The sequence below is a fragment of the Neodiprion virginianus genome, chromosome 5, assembly GCF_021901495.1.
Source record: "Neodiprion virginianus isolate iyNeoVirg1 chromosome 5, iyNeoVirg1.1, whole genome shotgun sequence".
Taxonomy (NCBI): domain Eukaryota; kingdom Metazoa; phylum Arthropoda; class Insecta; order Hymenoptera; family Diprionidae; genus Neodiprion; species Neodiprion virginianus.
Genome location: NC_060881.1, coordinates 24,683,404 through 24,702,220, shown reverse-complemented (window position 1 = coordinate 24,702,220; position 18,817 = coordinate 24,683,404). Strand labels below are relative to the sequence as shown.

General features: G+C 37.8%; 1 protein-coding gene across 4 annotated transcripts in view; it reads left to right on the top strand.

Annotated features, from left to right (window-relative positions):
- Positions 1 to 18,817, top strand: part of LOC124304833 (BAI1-associated protein 3) — a 112,039-nt gene that overhangs the window by 24,602 nt on the left and 68,620 nt on the right. For 3 of the 4 annotated variants that reach the window (XM_046763521.1, XM_046763520.1, XM_046763517.1), the window contains exons 2-3: positions 10,031 to 11,101; positions 12,820 to 13,061. In XM_046763521.1, coding sequence (XP_046619477.1) covers positions 10,901 to 11,101; positions 12,820 to 13,061 — 443 coding nt within the window. In that variant the 5' untranslated portion in view covers positions 10,031 to 10,900. Of the gene's footprint in view, positions 1 to 4,963; positions 4,982 to 10,030; positions 11,102 to 12,819; positions 13,062 to 18,817 lie in introns of those variants that run through there. The other variant, XM_046763519.1, reaches the window with a different exon arrangement.

Here is an 18,817-nt window from a genome sequence, read left to right as displayed (position 1 = left end):
ATGCCGTTATACGTTTACTCATTCGTCTGATGTCAACATAGATTACGTAAAACAATTAATTACACATTTTACACATGTTCACACAATCAGAGTCATAAATCTAAAAATATATGAAAGCGTGAATATCGTTAAAATAATTATTAGCCAATTTTTCTTCCACTCTTATCGTGTATTATTATGTTTCCAGTTCGATCGATAAAACCGAGAAAATTTTTCTGCCTCAACAATAAGATGGCGCGTGATTTTTTCAAATCAAGAAAAGACGACGAACTAATTTTTTGAAATATGATAATCGAATCTTGTGACGTTACGATTAATTACGCCCTGAAATAAATGTGCTTGCAAATGAAATCGCTCGTAACAATGTCGAAAAAGTCAACCTCACGAATACTCACCCATCGATCGTCCGATCGCAAAAATTGAGCTTTTTAAAAAACATGTTGTTTCGAATTTTGATAAGGAGTGTAAGGCGTACGATGTTTCGTGATAAATTAAATTCAATGCGCGTGTAAGCGTATAAAGTGTGAATTTTTTCCTCCGATGTTCACGTTTCACGCGAGCCGAGCATAATTCAATCGACATCGGAGCCGCAATTCGCGTACCAATAACGAACAAGTACAGCAGCTAGCGGTAGGTAATTTAATAGTTATCAGCATACAGCTGAAATTCGTTGATTAAACTAGTTTGCAACGCAGTCAGGCGACTTTGACGGCTTCTCGCTGAACCCCGTTAATTAGCGATGCTGCTTACTCGGTGGCTCTATTTCGAATATCGGTACGCGGTCTTCGGTGAATCGTCAATTAGTACGTCACAAACAAGCAAATAAACTCCAATGTACATTTATAGCTCGTGTACTCGGGTATACATATACGAATATCTATAGATAACGAATAAATCAGTGGACGACTTGTTGAGCTTCTGTTTTATGCAGTGTATAAAAATTGCACAGAATTGCTTGTCATTGATAGTCAAGTACAAATAAGGATGACAATACAGTTTGACAACAGGCGTTCGGTTATATAATTAACAAGTTTTAATCACGGGGGCTTGCATTCCATTCCATTAGTTTATTTATTTATTTTTCTTTCTTTCTTTCTATTTTGTGTGATGTGAATTTTCGGATCAGCGCAAAAGAGTAAATCAGTCGTACAATAAAAAAATTATTATATATTATGACGATAGAAAATTTCAAAAAAAAAAAAAAAAAAAACCTTGACTAAATTATGTCAAGTCGAATTTAATTGAAAGAATCGTCTGTTGTAAGTATTCTATGAAATGAAATTTGATATTCATTTTGTTGAATAAATTATCATGAGTCGATTTTATTCTAAATCAATTGTTTTTGCCTAGTTCCAGAACTGAATTTTTTCTCAACTGTTCAGTTAATCCCAAAATCATTAGTTGAAAAATCGTTGACAAGGGTTAAGAATAACAAACTTATTCTTTGGTAGAGTTAAAAAGAATGTAGAACATATTAAGTGAGATGGTGAAAATTTATTCGATGTAAGTTCTAGAGAATCGATTCATTCCATTTCTCAATTAATTCATTTGTTTGAGTCGAATAGACGAAACATTCCTGTGCAGTGATTCGTCAGCAAACTGTATACAATTTTTCGAATAAAATAACGAGCTGAATTTTCGTCCGCAGAAATGAACTGAGCAGAAGTACGATATTTTTTTTTTCATGCAACGTGTCTGTCTCTTCTGAAAACAAAAGTATTTGGAAAAATTTTCTCTCTGAAAAGCAAAATCTTTTTCACAATTTCATAATTTTTCTTTTTCTCCGTTCGTTTCGGTAATTCTTTCTAATCGGTAGATGGAAAATCGCACAATATTTTAACCGAAGAGGCAAGAAGAATAGAAATAAATAAAATATAAAAGGTAAAATGTATTTCAAATGACATTTTCTCGTGTACTAATTAAGTTCAAATTGAACGAACGATCTCGTCTCAGAATGCAGCAGCTTTGCGATTATTAACCACAAGCACAGAAAAGGTAGTTGCACTATAGTTACGCGAGCTTCTTCATTGCTGAAAGCTTCTTGCTCGACCTCCGCACTTTTTGATTCGAAAAATAATATTTCATAAGTATGCCCGACCTCGTTGTCAAGCTTGCAGAGAATACCGACAAAGTTAAATTAATTATTTTACCTAGAAAAAATTTTAAGTCTATAACCTTGGCATCTTTTTCTATCTATATATTTTTACGACCACTCGAATCGTTGGTCAAATCATCGTTTTTATTTGTATACTTAATTTGGGTATTGAATATACAGATCGAATGATACACTACAACCCTCAAACTATCACCGGAACGCACCATGAATAACACATTTTTATTCGTATCAACTGATACGGTCGCTTGCAGAGTCGTTAAAAACCGGTTTTTAAAATTCAGCAATTACGTAATATTCCGTGTTCGGATTATCGGTGGATTTCATAATTCCGGTTTGTTCCTGGTCTCGTCCTCCCCGGCTAATCGAGATTCCATTGTACTGCTATAAATGCGGGATTATTTGAGTAATAATTGTCACGATTTTATAACATTAGATCTCTTCTTCTTTCTTAGCAAAAAATTTTACAGATTCGTTACTGTTAAAAAAGTGGTCTGACTTCTCATGACGAACGGCATCCGTTGACCTCTCAAATTCAGGAAAGAGAGATTACAACGAATTTTAGTAGAAATAGTGAATAATTGTTAAAACGCTCGCTATGTGTGTGAAAAAAAAATGAATCCCAAGTAGGTTAAAATATAGCTAAAAATCAGCGAAATCCCGTATTCTTGTTAATGAAATGATTTGAAAAATACGTATCTGGGGGAAATCCTTTTCGTGTAAGTCGAGAGCCTGATATTACTTTCCACCTTCTACGAAGAAGAAGTAGAAGTAAAAGGACCCTAACGATAACCACGCTGCTCTTATTACAAGCCCGGAATTTCCGGTTAAGTACAACGTCTTAGACAAAGAGCTGCTCGTGTTATTATGGTTTCCATACTTGAACCGCGGCTTATTAAAACATTCGAAGCGAGCGGTTATGCTGCCCTTTTATATTTATGTAAGACTCGACATTCGCCTTTTATTCAACGTGAAATTATTTTCTAACATCTGCGGTAACTGTTCGCTTGATTTATACATCAAACGAGTCCATGCCGAGCTGTTTAAATATTTTGCAAATTTTTTATTACGATTTATTGATAAACGTGAAGACCTTATCTCTGTATTTTATCAAAGATTACATTTCTCATAGCATTTTTATTCGAATTATTTTTCACTCTATTTTAATATTCTTTGAGGCAGTTATTAATCCACAATGTAATTTCCAGCTCTGCAAAGTCTAGAGAAATTTATTTCATAAGCGGATGTATAAGATTATTTTTTTGTTTTGTTTTTCACTTCTCCTCTCGTATATTGTACTGTTCTTTTACTTCCCTTTCAAACGTTCAATTTATGAAACTGAAGAATCAGTATTCATAACTTTTCTCAATTATATTTTTACGTTATTTACCATCAAAGAATTGATCCTGGCAAAATAAGTTATCCATTGCGCTATATTCTTGTTGTTTATTCGACAGTGGACTGAAATTATTTGACATCATAAGATTCACAGATTTATATTTAATCTCTTTCTTGTTTTTTTGTATTTAGTTGATTTTTCATACTTTTTCGATGCACAGAAATTGAAGTTTTCTGAGTAGTAAAACGTACAGCGATTTGACCGTCAACTTGATTTCTCTATTCTGCCAGAAGAAGAAACATTGAATGGAAAATATTTCCAGTGTTAGTAAAATATAAAGAATCTAACTAATCATTTATAAATAACGAGGCAGTGTTCGTGAAAATTCAGTATATCGTTTTACATTTTTGACAACAATTGTACCAGAAAGTAAGTAAGAGATTTACGAAAAAATACAGTTATCAAATTAGAAATAAGAGTGGAAATAAAAGTGCTCATATTAATCGTTACGTGTAAAAATTACGACAGTTGTTAAGTGGAAGTATTTATTTCGAGCTTCTTAAACGATGAAGTTAATTGAGGGAGTCGTTCGAAAGTTCCAGCGAAGTTTGTAATCCCATCGCATACGGCAAGGTAAACGAGACCGAGTCGATGAAGGGTATTAAATATTCGGGAGAAATTTGAACCCGATATGTAGGTTATATATTCTTACATTTGACGATGTAAACAGCACGTGATCGCGATGAAATGTTTAAGAAAATCCAGGAATAATTCATCCCTGATTTTCAAAGAATTTCAAAATCGCAGTTCAGAGTCAATTGTTGCAAATAACATCCGAATCTGGATCGGTTATGATGATAGAAACAATTATTATATATATAACGTATTACATGCATGTATATATATATATATATTTCAAAATTTAACGAGAATCGTGACAATTTTTAAAACACAAATACAATTAAAATATAAATCAATGAATGTCGTTCTATTTCCAATCCAACCCTTTCATAACTCTTCCAATTCTAAGTCAGCTGAGATATTTCCTCGTTACAAATTATGGTCATAAAAAATATGGGCGAATATTTGGTAGGTTAAATTAATATTTTTTCTGAAATTCAATGACTCGTCGTTGATTGAAATTTTCAGTTCCAGAAGTTCAAAATTTTTTCATCAATATACCTCAACACGTTACCAAATTTCCGTACCAATCGGTCGAATAATTTTTTGAAAATATGCGGCGGGTGATAAAAATTAGTTTTCAAAATCAAGATAATTGTTTACTCCATTTTTCAATTTTTGATAAGAACGTGGGAAGGAAAAAAGAACAGCAATAAATATGGAAGCTTATTTATTACTGATTTATCGACCGATTCGGTAACTTTGATCATTGCGTGTTCCTTGGATCTTCGCTGTGCTGTTTTCTAACCGAAGAGAAAGAAATTGAACCCAAGGAGCCAAAGCTCCTGGTGCGGAAAACGGAAAGGAGGAGCACGAAAGCCAATCTCGATGGAGAGACGAAACTAATTGTAAGGAAGTGATAATTGAGTTTGGGGAACGACAATCGCCGGTATAAGAGTTCAATATTGCGAGGGGTAATTGGAAAGAAGAGAAAATTGAGGCGGCGGTGCGGAATTCGATTCGACTGATTTTGAAACTCGGTCTGGTTGTCAGAACCTTTTTGTTGAACCTGTGCGGTGTGAAATACATCTTTTTTTATCATTCTTTTTTTATCTCTCGGAGTTCTTACAAGTGCCGACGGACATCAGGAAATTAAGTATCACAGCTACGACAAAAACATTTCAATACTTTCAGCTTGCAGCGGGAAAATAGACTTTGATTTTCAATACTTTTTTTGACGTAGGTTTAGAAGTGCAAGTTTTGGGTTTTAACATACATTAACACACAGTTAAGTAAAAGGTTTCAGGAAATTAGTTTTTTTTTATTGGAACATGTCAAGTGACAATGAACTGTTTTTCAAAACGGTGTGAAGCGAATCCGAAAATCTATTCGTCCGATTGTCTTGAAATTTGGACAGATCCTTAATTATACCATTATCTAGAAAATTGCCGAATACTTTTGAAAAAGTTTGATTACTGTTAAAATGGTCACGCGGTGATAGAAAAATTCTTATTTTCGACGGTAATCGAATTGCAAAATGAATGAAAATTTTTCCAAATGATCCGGTCATTTCATGGAAAATGTTATAATCAAAGATTTACTTGAACTTCAAGACAACCGTACGAATAGATTTTGAGATCGATCCACGCTGTTTTGAAAAACATAGTTACAATTTTTTGTCAATTGATATTTTTCAATTTAGAATAACCTGAAAACCATAAAGCCTTGTACTAACTGTGCGTAAAAATTTGGTCTTATCTTTCTAATACCCGCAAAAAACAAGTTTGAAAATCGGTTTGATTTATAGCCTAAATTCTTAAATTTGCAAATGTTTAGAAGATCTTCGCATTCAATTATTTCGATGAATTATGAAAGTGTTCGAGAATTGAATTCTGTATCTCGTACTGAAATTTTTTCTTTTGATTTTTTGCAAATTCAAATTCTGTCACTGAATGTTGAATTTCGAAACTACTGGTACGTATGAAATTAGCAACTTTTATATACATATTTTTCGGCACCGATATCAAAGTTCGATTTAAAATATAAAAAAACCTTATAATACATTTAAAACAATTTTAACGCAACGAAATAAAACATCCCTAGTGAAATGCTCCTAATTATACGCGTAAAATGTTTGCAAATCGAGGGAAAAAAAAAAATCTCCAAGTCATCGATTACCTGGAAAATGATAGAAGGCAGAAAAATTTCCGTATTTTGTAGGAAATAAACAGGGGATTCCGTAGAAAAACGGCGTGAAGATGTTTCGTCTTATTTCGCTCGCCTCGCAAAATGCAGGAAGCGAGAAACAGCTATTTGCAAATAAGGTTTTTCCCACGAAGCGTGAGCGTAATCCTTGCCAGTTTATTCGAGTTCCACCGTCTTCCGTACGTTTCCCGAAGCATTTTCGTTGGCTTTGGACTGCTGCAGAGGTTCGAACTTTCGAACGAGCCGAGTAATCCAGCCGCGAATCGACGATCCGAGAACCGGGAAAACGGAGAAGAGAAAAATGAAAATAAAAAAAAACTGCGCAACACCGGATGAAAGTCGGCTGCTGCACCCGCGGTGAAAAGCAACGAACCGATTCCTGCAGACTTTTGAATAAGCTCGGAAATGAAGGACGGGACTGTGGGGTGTTTATTTTTTTTTTTTTTTTTGTTACCCTTTTTTCGTATCAATTTTTCACACGACGATTTTGTTCGGTGTCAGATTCGACCCTCGAAACGAGGATGGATGTGGGATTTTCGCTTTATCGCTGATAAAAATTCACAGGTGTTATGCCACGTATCACTGCTCGGCGAACAAAAGGGTTCGCATATTTTTATACACTCGTTATTTTTGACCGCTGTTTTTCGACACGGACGGATACGTTTCACCGCCGCGATTATTCACCGTCGGTCCGACGATGAACCCTGTGTTTTTTTTTTTTTCTTTTACTCCATTATAAATACGCAAATCCATTCTAAATCCAATAATTCAAAATCCATTATAAATAGTCGTCGGAATTTAGGAGCAGAGATGTCTCGTAATGAAAATGTGAAATTTTTAGAATTTGAGTGATTATGTTGACATATTTTATTCAGAGAAGGGAATATATCTGAGAAGCCGAAACACCCTCGAAACTCCTTTGAAATAATAGTAGGAATTTCAATTTTGGCAAAATTCAGACGGTAATGATGATACGGAATTGATGCACAAGCTCAGGAACGTGAACTTTTAGCATAATTGAATGTTTTGACAGACGAAGTATAAAAAATTCAGGCGTAAGAGTTTATATTGGGAGAATATTACGAGTTTGAGGTGTAGCGAATATTCATTATGCAGAAACGTTTCGGTATCGTTGGAGAGAATAAATTAATTTCTGAAGTTTTGCAGCCTTCCGATATTCTGTCCATTCTGCTCAGATGGTTTCAGGATTTTTAACCTTTCGAGTCTTTGTTCAGTCGTTATTGACAAACTCAGACTAGTAAATTGTCGCAAAAGACAGGAGTCCGACATTTGAAAAGTCGACTTTTCGATTGTTCGGAATTTTCGCAATTTAACTTCGTATTCTTGCCTGTTCTCAAAAAGAAATTTTTTTTATAAATTAATCATAAATTTTTTGCGTTGTCAATTTTTATTTCCTTAAAAGTGAAATTTCCGTATTCGCGATCCTTCCAAGTTTCAAACCGTCGTTAATTTGACTTTCGGGATTTCGTCTCGTCGACTTTATGGTCGTCTTTCCCATCTTTTCCACCCCACCCTTTTTTTTTTGTTTCAGCCGTCTAATTGGTTTCTCCTCATTCGATGCAACACGTGACTCGTATTAAACCTCGTAGAATGTCCTCTAGAATTTGTCGCAGGGTGTTTACACGGGTGGTTTTCAAAAGCTGGAGTGCAGGAGAAGCCGGAGGGCGTCTCTCGTGCCGCTTCAGACTTTGAAGTCTCGTTGCGGTTCCCACCTACGAGCATATAAGTGCGATGTCTGAGAGCAGAGAAAGGGAGGAAAGGTGGTTCACCCAAAGGAGAGTACTAGTAAACCCGGCAACTAAGTTACCCGGGCTTGTCGACCAGTCAATATTTGTTCGGAAACTAATTTGTTCCCCGTCTGCTTACTCCCGGCAAACCCCTTCGATCTCGCACTCTTTCAACACCTATAATGCCCCTTTTCGTTAGTGTCACCTCACATCCATGTGACGTGTGTCGCCTTTTATTCAATTTCAAGGATGCCAAGGTATTTCAGGAAAATAATGAAGAGATTTATTACCGTCTTTGTATTATCGATCGTTTGGGTCGATCGCGCGCGAATATTTCATAGAATTCGTGTTAATAACACGGATAATTTCTCAATCGTAATTGGTCGATCACTACCAATCTCCGATACGACTTTTGTCAAAACCTTGGAGTATTTTCGCGTTTCCACGACAACCGTCAGAATTATCGTGAAGTAGCGTTAAGACCTAAGAATCGTTGTAACATCTACAGTAAAAGCTTTCAAATCTAACGAGGTACCGTCAAATACTGCGGAGCTTAAATTTCACGAAATCTTTGGAAGTCTTCGAAATCTCGTACAAATCTTTTGAAAGCCGTCAGGTCTGGAGGTCCGAGGAACTCGGAATCTAATTACGTTTGCAGATACTTCAAAGAAGTTTTTACAGTACCGAAACTGTGATTGTAATCTTTAAAAATTTCGGAAATTTTCGTTCCGACAGGAAAATATACGTTAAGCTCATCCTGAAATTCTAAACCTTTGATCATTTGTTTTTTCTCACTTATACGCGTATGAAAATATTCGTCTTCAGTTTGACGGCAATTTTTAAAGTTTTTTTTGCCAAAAATTTACATTTCTGTAGTAGAAATTTTTTTAGTTTACGGTTGTCCTTTTAGTTTCGTTTTCAGCTCGAGTTTTTCTTTTCAAATGATTTAACAGAGAGATTAGAACCCGGGCACTAATTGCTTGGCGTAACTTCTGAGTGAATACTCGTGCAGGTCGACCGCACGAAGTCAGCCGAGCTTTTCAGGGCTTTCTAAATGGTGGAAGCAATTATTCTTTTTACTCCGCAGAGAACAAACAGATTCCCGTCTCTTTCACGCCTCAACGATTCACGTTTCCCTATTATTTTCTTTCCAAGTGCTTTCGTTTTGTTGTTGTTGTTGAGATTTTATTCACCTCGTTCACAACAACAGCAAAGTTCATTTCATACGGCGATTTTACTCCATTTCCTAACTCGATTACTCGCCAGCTAAAAACGCGAAGCACTTGGAAATAAGTTTTTTTTTCACTCATAACGACGTGATAATCTTGGCGTTTGTAATTATTTAAACTAATTGACAACAAAAATCTTTCCTATACATAGACATGATATTCTTGCTCGAGGATGCAAAATCTGTCTTATTCTCATATTTTTCATTTTCTGTGAAAATGTGTTGACGATATGATTCATTCGGCAATTATTCATTCTACTGCCGAAAATAATAATAATAATAAAAAAAAAAACAAACAAACAACGACCAAAATCTTGAAGAATTGTTACACGGAAGATATTTGTAAGGAACAAATTTCTTGATATTGACAAGCAGTCAACAATTACTGAAGAAGTAGTTGTACAAACAGGTTGAAAAATGTTTGCGATTTATAAATTATAAGACCTAAGTACTCGAGAGAACTCTCGGGTATTAATAAATCATAACAAATTAGCCTGAAGAAATGTTTGGGCACCGTTAAGTCGTAATTGATCTGCCTGAGAAAACTCTTGAATATAATTGCACGAAGACGATAAGACTAAGTTGAAGTTCGTATCGTTGACGCAACTAAATGTGAATGTTATAAATTCAGTTGTTTCAAATATCTGAAACACAGTTCAAATTCGTTCACTTTTGATGCGATTCTTGATCGAATGTATGCTAGTAGATGCATAATTAATTCGTTATATTATGACAATTTTATTTTCCAGCTCTAAAATGATATTTGTCTGTTCCAGATGATCGGGCATTCATTGTTGTCCAGTTGTTCGGAGCCAAAGGTGAATTCGGTAACTGATCAAAATGACCGTAAAATCGACTTACGCGTATCCAATTATACAGTTAAACGCACGCATCTGTTTAAAGTAAATTATCTTTCAGCGTGATTAAAGGTCTGTAGTAATGAAAAAAAATGTTAATAATCGTAATTATTTCAATCACATACTTGTGTAATAGTGTGCAGCAAATATAATCGTGTAATTTACATCGTGTTGTATAATATATGCATCGTCAAAAAGGTGATGCCGAAGAGGAAAAATAATATTATATACCTTTATATTTCTAAATGAAAATTTTTTTTATCGTAAAAGAAAAGAAGAATACTTTTCGTAAATTTGTGGAGTCATTATACGCGTTTGTACTTTTACACAGCTTAAACGGCAAAATATTAATTAAAAAAAATTAAACTCACGGCAAATTGAATCACGTGCTAATAACCGTAAATTCGACGCTTAAGACGAGGAAAAAATGTCATTGTGCAAAATGACCGGCTCGATTTTTATCTCGAATTGATCATAAATCCCAAGCTTAACCACTGGAGGAATTATTGAAAAAATGAAAGAATTAAAACCGACTGAAACGACAACGACAATCAAACAGTTGTGAATAAAACGGAAACGTCGAGGCTCGGCTCAACAGAGATGATAAATACTAGCCACTGACATGACGCAAATGTAACGGAAATCGGTCAGAGGCAATACGAATGCACGTCGAAAAGCTCACCCGCGTAAATTGAATCTCGCGGGTCTAAATCAGGCACGGAATAAGAAGAGGCTTGGAAAAAATCTACAGGGTAATTAAAGAAGAAAGGAAAAAAAGGAAGCTCCGAAATGAGCTTTTTCAACTCGCTCCAGCAGTACGTCAGCGACAGCGTCGCCAGCTTAAGCTTGAGCCCAAAGAGATTCTCCTTCAGTCGCGAGGATTCCACTCAGGGTGGTGGACCTGGGCGAAGTGGATCGACGGGCTGCGTCACGTCCACCACGAACACCAACACCGTCACTCAGCCGACGATTCCCCATGGATTTCCAAAGGTGAGGGAAAACGCGTCGCCCCCGTTATTTCAAGGCCATGCACGCCTTTTTTTCCCTTTGCCCTCTTCGCTATTCGGTTTCTTTATTCTCTTTTCACTCTTGTTTCTTTTTCTTTTCCTTTCTTTTTTATTTTTTCTCTCTTTTTTTCTTTTCTTTTTTTTTTTTTATATTATTACTCTTCCAACTTCACTTACCGTGACTCGTATACCTTCGAACTACTCTTCGCCTCTTCTGGCAATCCGGATATCCGCCCACTTCAATATCCAGTTCGCGAGGTGCGGAGCCTCTCAAATTTTCATCTTCACGATAAACGCTTCGGAGCAGCCAAGCTGCGAAATTCTTGTCTTTCTGTTTTTTTTTTTTTCTTTCTTCTCTTCCACCTTCTTTTTTACGCCTGACGGCGTTCCTTAACCTCTCGCAAAAAAATATTGAAATTTTCTAAACGAGGCGATGAGCGTTGGTAGATTACTCTGTATTCTTAGCATCAGTTCCACTCTCTTCCCGCTCCAGTTTCACTTTAGAGGGTGGGCGGACTGATATAGGTGAATTTTTTCACCCAGCGGATCCTGATTATAGCATCGTAAAAAAAAATTGGCGCCTACACATGCTGTGCCACCTGAGTGCTTTTTATGGGAAGGTGGGAGTTTTTTTTATCAACACTTTCAAACTCTTGTGCGAGATGATGAAAGAATGAAAACGTTGACGAAGATAGCGAGTTGAGTGGGTGAATGTCAATTTATTAACATCAGGTTCAAACTAAGAATCACATCATGTGTTTCGGAATTGGAAGAGATATTTCGTATCGATTATCACTAAATTTGACATACTAAAATACGAATTCACGTCTAAGTACACAAAAAATAGAAAATGCTCTAAATAGATTAGTACATAAATTGTGTCATTTGTGAAATAGTTTCAACTCTGGTGACACGAAGAGCAATACACGAAGATCTTAAAATTTCAAAATCTTCGACCATGGGGATCAACTCAACCCAAGCTTTTATTTACCATGGTTATCAGGGTGGTTCTGGAAAGGGTAATTTTTTAATTTCGACCAGTTCAACACCCAAATTGGCTTGAAATAATTCAAAAATAATGACCTGATTTTTTCAGATTTTCATCTCCACTCTAACCTGTTCTCGATTTAACCCTTTCACAGGCATATCGATTCTACCGAACAGATTTCGATAAAATTTGGTATCAGGGAGTTCTTGGGTCGCTGATTACCAAACTGAACTCGAAGTTTGAAAATTCAAAATAGCGGATCGAACATGGTTGGTCAAAATCTCAAAAATCACTTGATCTTGCTATATTGAATACACCATTTTGAATATTGTAATTTTGAGTTCAGATTCGTAATCGTCGACCCAAGAAACCCTCCTTTATCAAGTCCTGTGCTCCTGAAATGGTCAAGTGGAGAAATCTAACCTCTTGTGGGCACGGATTAGCGTTGGAATAAAAAGTGAAAAAACGAGAGAAGTATTTTGGGATTATTTGGTACCAATTTGGCGGGGGTGAGCCGGTCGAAATTGAAAGTTGACCTTTTCAAGGACCACTGTAATGGTTATACACTTATGCAACAAGTGGCACTCAATTGGTAACTTGGCGGTTAGACCCAACTACGAATTGTTCAGACAGCGCACGTCGGAGAACAAGGACTCGATTCTCATCCCTCGCGTCCTTTTTCCGATAAAATTGAGAGAGTGGCTCTCTTTCAGGTCGTTCCTCCCCCGGGTACGGTCACCTCGCCACACGCGCGTTCTTTGTCGACGCGTCGGCAAACGCTGGATTGCACTTCAGGCTCAGGACTCACCGTGCATCCCAACTCCGTGGGAGGGAGCATATCTCCTCGACGAGTTGGTTCCTTCAGACGAAACGTCGCCCCGACGGACCGTCCGCCGCTCACTTTCTGTCGCAGGAGGCCATCGTGGCCGGAATTCGACATCCAAGCAACCTCCGAGTGAGTATTCGCAACCTTTGTATCGAAGCACGCAATCTGGTGATTTTTTCAGGAATTCATCGTGCAATCTTGACATGACACTTGTCAGTCAGTTTTTGACGTGATCGATATTGCTTTAATTATAAGAGGAACATGAGTCTTGAGTCTCACTTCTTATACACCACGTGACGAGTACGATTACTGCGCCACCATAGGTCACAAGCTAGAATATATATCTAAGAGATGTGAAAAACAGTGGAGAAACTTTGTTCAGAAGTAAATTTGGTGTTTTTATTGACGGGTTAAAAAATTCATCCCTAAAATGTAGGTCGATGTTTTATCAATGAAACAATCGCAAACCAGTTGAAATTTCACTTTGGTATTTTGTTCGGTCATGCGGTACACGCTCACCCAACGTCGGCGAGCGAAGGCTTCGCCACCTGGAGGTAGCGTCTCTAAACACTATTGCGACCGCTAAGTGGCGTCGAGGGCCGCGATTCGTCGATAATTCAACTACCCTTAATTTAAGAATTGTTGAAGTCTCAACCTTCTTGCTTGAAGTACCGCATTACAATTTCCAACAAGTACACCTGATTTAGACAATCTATGGCATGTAATGGAAAGTAAAGTCTACGCGATAGCAGATATTCGTCCAACCTAACCTTTGAAGTTATTTTTTATGAAGCCTCAAGTATATTTCATGTCAGCCAAAGCTGGTGACATTGAAAACGGTTTAATATATAAAGTTCAAAAGCATCCAGAGATGTTAAGAGCTGGGCATGTACCGATGACAAGATATTAAGTTTACTCTCTGATAAAGATAAATTTTCAGGGGGTTATAGTTGGTTGAATATTAATTTTGAGCGTTACTGTACTTTGTATACTTGTTGTATGTCTATATTACCAGGAAATTTCAGGAATATTGTAAACAAATCGCGTGAAGTGAAATCATTCTCAAAAACAAGCATTCTCTTATCATCTACGCTTTCAAAATGTTATTGATATTTGTCGTGTTTTTCGTTTCGGGTGAAGGAAATTTTCTCAAAACTCGTCAGTTTCCATACAAACTTCCACTATGATCAAGAAACTTTATCCTTACGTAATCTTGACAATTCGTGGATTATGAAACATGAGATTTCACACATCAGTTCGCCACGAGCATGGTGAACCATTGGTATATATTTCAAACGAACGGCTATAGTTTTGTTTCCTCACGAATACTGTTCTGAAAATCAGAAATCTGTCTTGAAGTTGGAGATGAAGAGTTCCGGGAGAAGGTTGTCGGTGCATAAATAACACCGACACCGGCTTTCCAAGCTTGTATCTGCATGATACATTGCGAAAAGAAAGTTTACCGCTCTATATTGGGGGGTGAAAAAGCGCGTTTAAGGCCCTCGGCGTGGGCGGAAATGGTTAAAAATTTGCTGTACGATATAAGGCGTCATGAAAAGGGAGACTCGAAGGTGAAAAGAAGCGAAATAAAGGTAGTGCAGGGGAGAGGTTCAGCGGAGAACCACGTGCGATGACATTAGCCCCTGAGAAAGGGGGTGCGGTGATAAATGGACGGCTTCTCGGGAGAGCGTCGGTAGACAACGCTTCGTGAATACTGAAGGAAGAAGGTCCGAGAGTGACTGCCAGGTCTTTGGTGGCGCCGCGGACAAAGCTCAGGCCGGGAGCAGATACCCTTAGCCTTGGTATAACCCTCGAATCCTGTCTTTCCTGCCGCAACTTCCGCCGCGAAAACCTCAATCAGTTAAGTGCGCTCTCTGGACTATTACCTCCGTTTGACGAAACGATCTGCTTTTGTCTCTCTTTATCATTTCTCTAGGCGAGCAATCCCGAGGCACCTTAACCCCTAGGTCAGGTCAAGTTGGGAGAAATACTTTCGGCGTCGCAGTCGTTGATGAAGTGTTCGATCGACAGTCTGAATAAAAAAGTATTCTTGTACGAGACTGTAAGCTTGATTTATATCCTCTAAATGTAAATGCCGTATCTCGAGTAAGCATCGCTATCTCGGTTTAATGCCATGTTTCAAGGGAAATTCCTGGGGAATTGGCCACAAATTCCAGACTATGGGATGTCACTTTGGAACTGTTTCCCTGGTAGTCAAAATAGAATTAACTATTAATTCGATGTGTACAAGTGTTTTATCGTAAAACAACGTCCATGTGGTTTTGAAGTCGGTCACGTCGTACAGTAGAGTACATAGATCGTAGTAAGAATTTTGGAGCTCATCATCAAATGGCCAAATCCATGTCCTGAATGAATTTGAAATTACTCCTACTCGTCATTACAGAAGCCATAACTATTTCTCAATGCAATAGGTTACAACACGGGCTTACGTGACAGCAATTTTTTCACTTCTAGCTTGAGTAACAGCCAACTTGTCAGCTGTCGATACTGAAATAGTTTATCTTCTTGAATGGTGTGGTGAAATAAGTTTCCCTTGTTGTTACAACTTGAGATCGCCAATTTTATGACATTCGACTCGATCGTGAAAATTAACAACGTTTACAGTTTTAACGACGAGTACATCGGTCCGTAACCCAAATCCAAAAAAAACTAACCACGTTTCGTTCAGAGGCTCGAAACGTAATTGTCTGAGGAATTGTGTACAGTCGGAAAACGGAAGCAGAAAATAATTATTAATACGACGTAAAGAGACTCCTTGTCACCCGGTGAGAGCGAATGTGCACATTTCGAGCATTTTGTGCGAGGTATAAACTTTTCCATGACTTACACGACGTATGCCACCCACGGCACGTTGTCCTCACGCGAGACTGTCGTATCGTAAATAAATGAAATGTCTTTCTACCCGAGACAGGAAAATTTAGCTGACGTTTAGTCACAACAGTGTTCACGACTTTTCCAACCAATAGGTTCGCACTGAGAAATTCACCAAAATAAGTGAGAAGCAGTTTGCTTTCCGAGTCAAGTGGTTTGTACTCGCACGATAAATCTTTAGCTAAAATTATAACAGGAGCTAGACCGATTTCTTATTATCGAAAATATGGGTACAAGGGAACTATTCTTGCACAATAAAGCATCGATTTGAGCCTGAAATGGCTGAGTCGTAGACTTGTGAAAATGGCGTTATGAGAGGCCTCGATTAACTATCGTCACTCGAGAGCCAATCAGTCATGCGATATCGACATAAAATTTTAATGGTCTACCTGCTTGGAATATGTCTTCTTTTACGATACAACCAAAGTATCGAAGCGATTCGCTACCAGATAGCGATATGCCGATCGAAACTCAATGTGCAAAACTACAATGCTTCAGCTTTTATTTCTTTCGGCTTACTAATTGACATCCGAATTTAGTCAATTCCTCGAACATTTGAATGAAGCAAATCGCTCGCCCTTTATCTCAGATTTCGGGGGTCAAAGCTTGATACCATTTGAATCGAAAGCTCACTTATCGGCTTCTCGAAAATTTATTTTTATCTGCGAATTGGTAAGCTTGACTTCTTGCAAATTATCAGAGCGATTATACATGTATGCTTAGAGATTTTTCAATTGTGAGTTACTTTCGCTGTAAAAAGAACAGTTCAGTTCCCTAGTGTCAGGCCAGGAATAATTTTTATGCCAAACAATCGTTGGAATTCCTACTTTTTTATTGACAAGAATAAATTAAATGCGGAATCGGGATTAGCTCTAAAAGCATCGAAATTTTTTTTCGCCTATCTCAACGCTAAAAATTTGCATTTACAAATGAATTAACGTTAACAGAGACACCGCGAAGGTACTTTGCTGCTGGCAATGAAGACTTGTAAAATTGGTGCTTCATTGTACGACTACCTTTTGCTACGGGGTATATTAAATATACAGTGAGTTCTGGGTACAGATTCTGTTACTGACACTTCATATAGTCAAGACACGAAACCTAACTATTTGATTTTATCAATCATTTCTGGACAACAAAATGATCCGATGACCGAGAAAGTCAGTCAGTTGCAATGGGGTCACCCTTCTACATTCGAATGTTCTAGAAAAGGGTTTGTGTCTTGGCTAAATTGAGTGTCGGTAACGGAATTTTTGATCCAAAACCGGTTTTATCGATCGTTGAATCATTTCTGGCCAAAAAAATAATTCTGTGATCGATAAAATCAGTCAGTCAGAGTGGGGATGCTCTCTGACCTTTGAATATTGTAGCAAAGGGTGTGTGTCTTGGCTAATCGTGAATTGAAGGTCGGTAACGGAACCTGTATCCAGAAACGGCTGTGTATATCTACTTTGCGGCGTCATAACACGGGCATATTGAAGGCTGGGGATTAATTAACTTTTAACCGCCCCTTCCTCGGGGAGCGACATGGCTTGGTGCTTGCCAAAACGGGTCCGTACATAGTTATACAATATCGGTGGAAAGTCTAAGCGGCGTAGCGAAGCGTCCTCGCAGCATTTGCGGATGAGGGACTCGGGGGCGGCTGTGACAAGGAACGTAATTCACGACCGCAGTATCGATTAAATGCAAGTGTACGTCGCTGGATGTGATGCAGGGCGTTGTTTACACAGTTAATGAAATCCACCCTGTGCACAGCGGCTGCACACCGCCGATATCGATTTCAATCACCGGTTAAATCGACGAAAAATTTATCAAGCGCTTTTTTTTTTATGTACTCGCGTTCCGCAAGCCTGGCTGCGTGCAACGCCTTTCCTCGTTGACTTTCGCCGCAAGCTACATCCGCCAACTACTAGTAATAACAGTTTACGCTCGGCTTTAGAGCGCTCTACTTGCAATCAGGTACATACCCACACCGCGCACAAGCCACGCTTTGGAACAGGAGACCCACATCGTTAACGCGAGCAATGGTAGCCATGGAAACCAATCACTTGGTGCGAAACGGAAATTTTCAACCCCAAAGCGATAATAATCGCGGCTGTACAGCGATCATCGTTACGTATAACGTTATAATTGATTGTACAATCGGACAAGTTTTGAACAAATTGTATAATTTTGTTTTTCTATCGTTATTCGATGCCTGCGAATATAACGTGAGTAAACAATACGTCAAAAGAATTGGATTTCGTTGTAAAAAGTCGAATATTTTCCCATGAATCGAGCACTGGAATGCAGCTCACGTATCTCGGCCATTCGTTGCCCATATCGAGGAAAAAATTGGCTATTAAACCAGAAAACCGCTGTCGACGATTTACACCAAATAACAAATACATTCGGATTCTTATAACCATCTCAGTAAATAAGGTGCATTTTATTCTCCCAGTGCAGCATACGAATGATCGAATTTCATATTCGGCAGCAGACTGTCGAATAGAAGAGTTTTTCTTACGACTTTTCACGTAATATTTGCCAGGAGAGGCGTAACTGCATAAATCAAACGAACAGTCAACAGTAAAATTTGATCAATACATTATTACATCGTACTTGACGTTTATATTTTTACTTGGTACTAAAAATTTTTGCAGGCACGGTTATACAAGAATCGAGATGTTTGTTCGACTTGAAGGTTACAAGCTGACGATACCGTCACAGCATTACGTCAGGTTATCCGATATTAGATAAGAGCTTCTTTACGGCTGGACGATAGACGTAACATTTATATTTTCGTGCCATTCCTGCCCGATCTCTTTAACTTGATACTCAGCTTCGTATTTCACCTCGCTCACGTTTTTCCGCTTCCGTAATAACTCCGGCGTTAAAGTCGCCTCGTGCTAATGATCCACGAAAAGATCTGTTATAAAATTTTACATCGATTACGATGCGGTGAGACCTGCCAGTGAAGGAGGAAAAGGCAAGGTAATATTAATAAAGAAAAA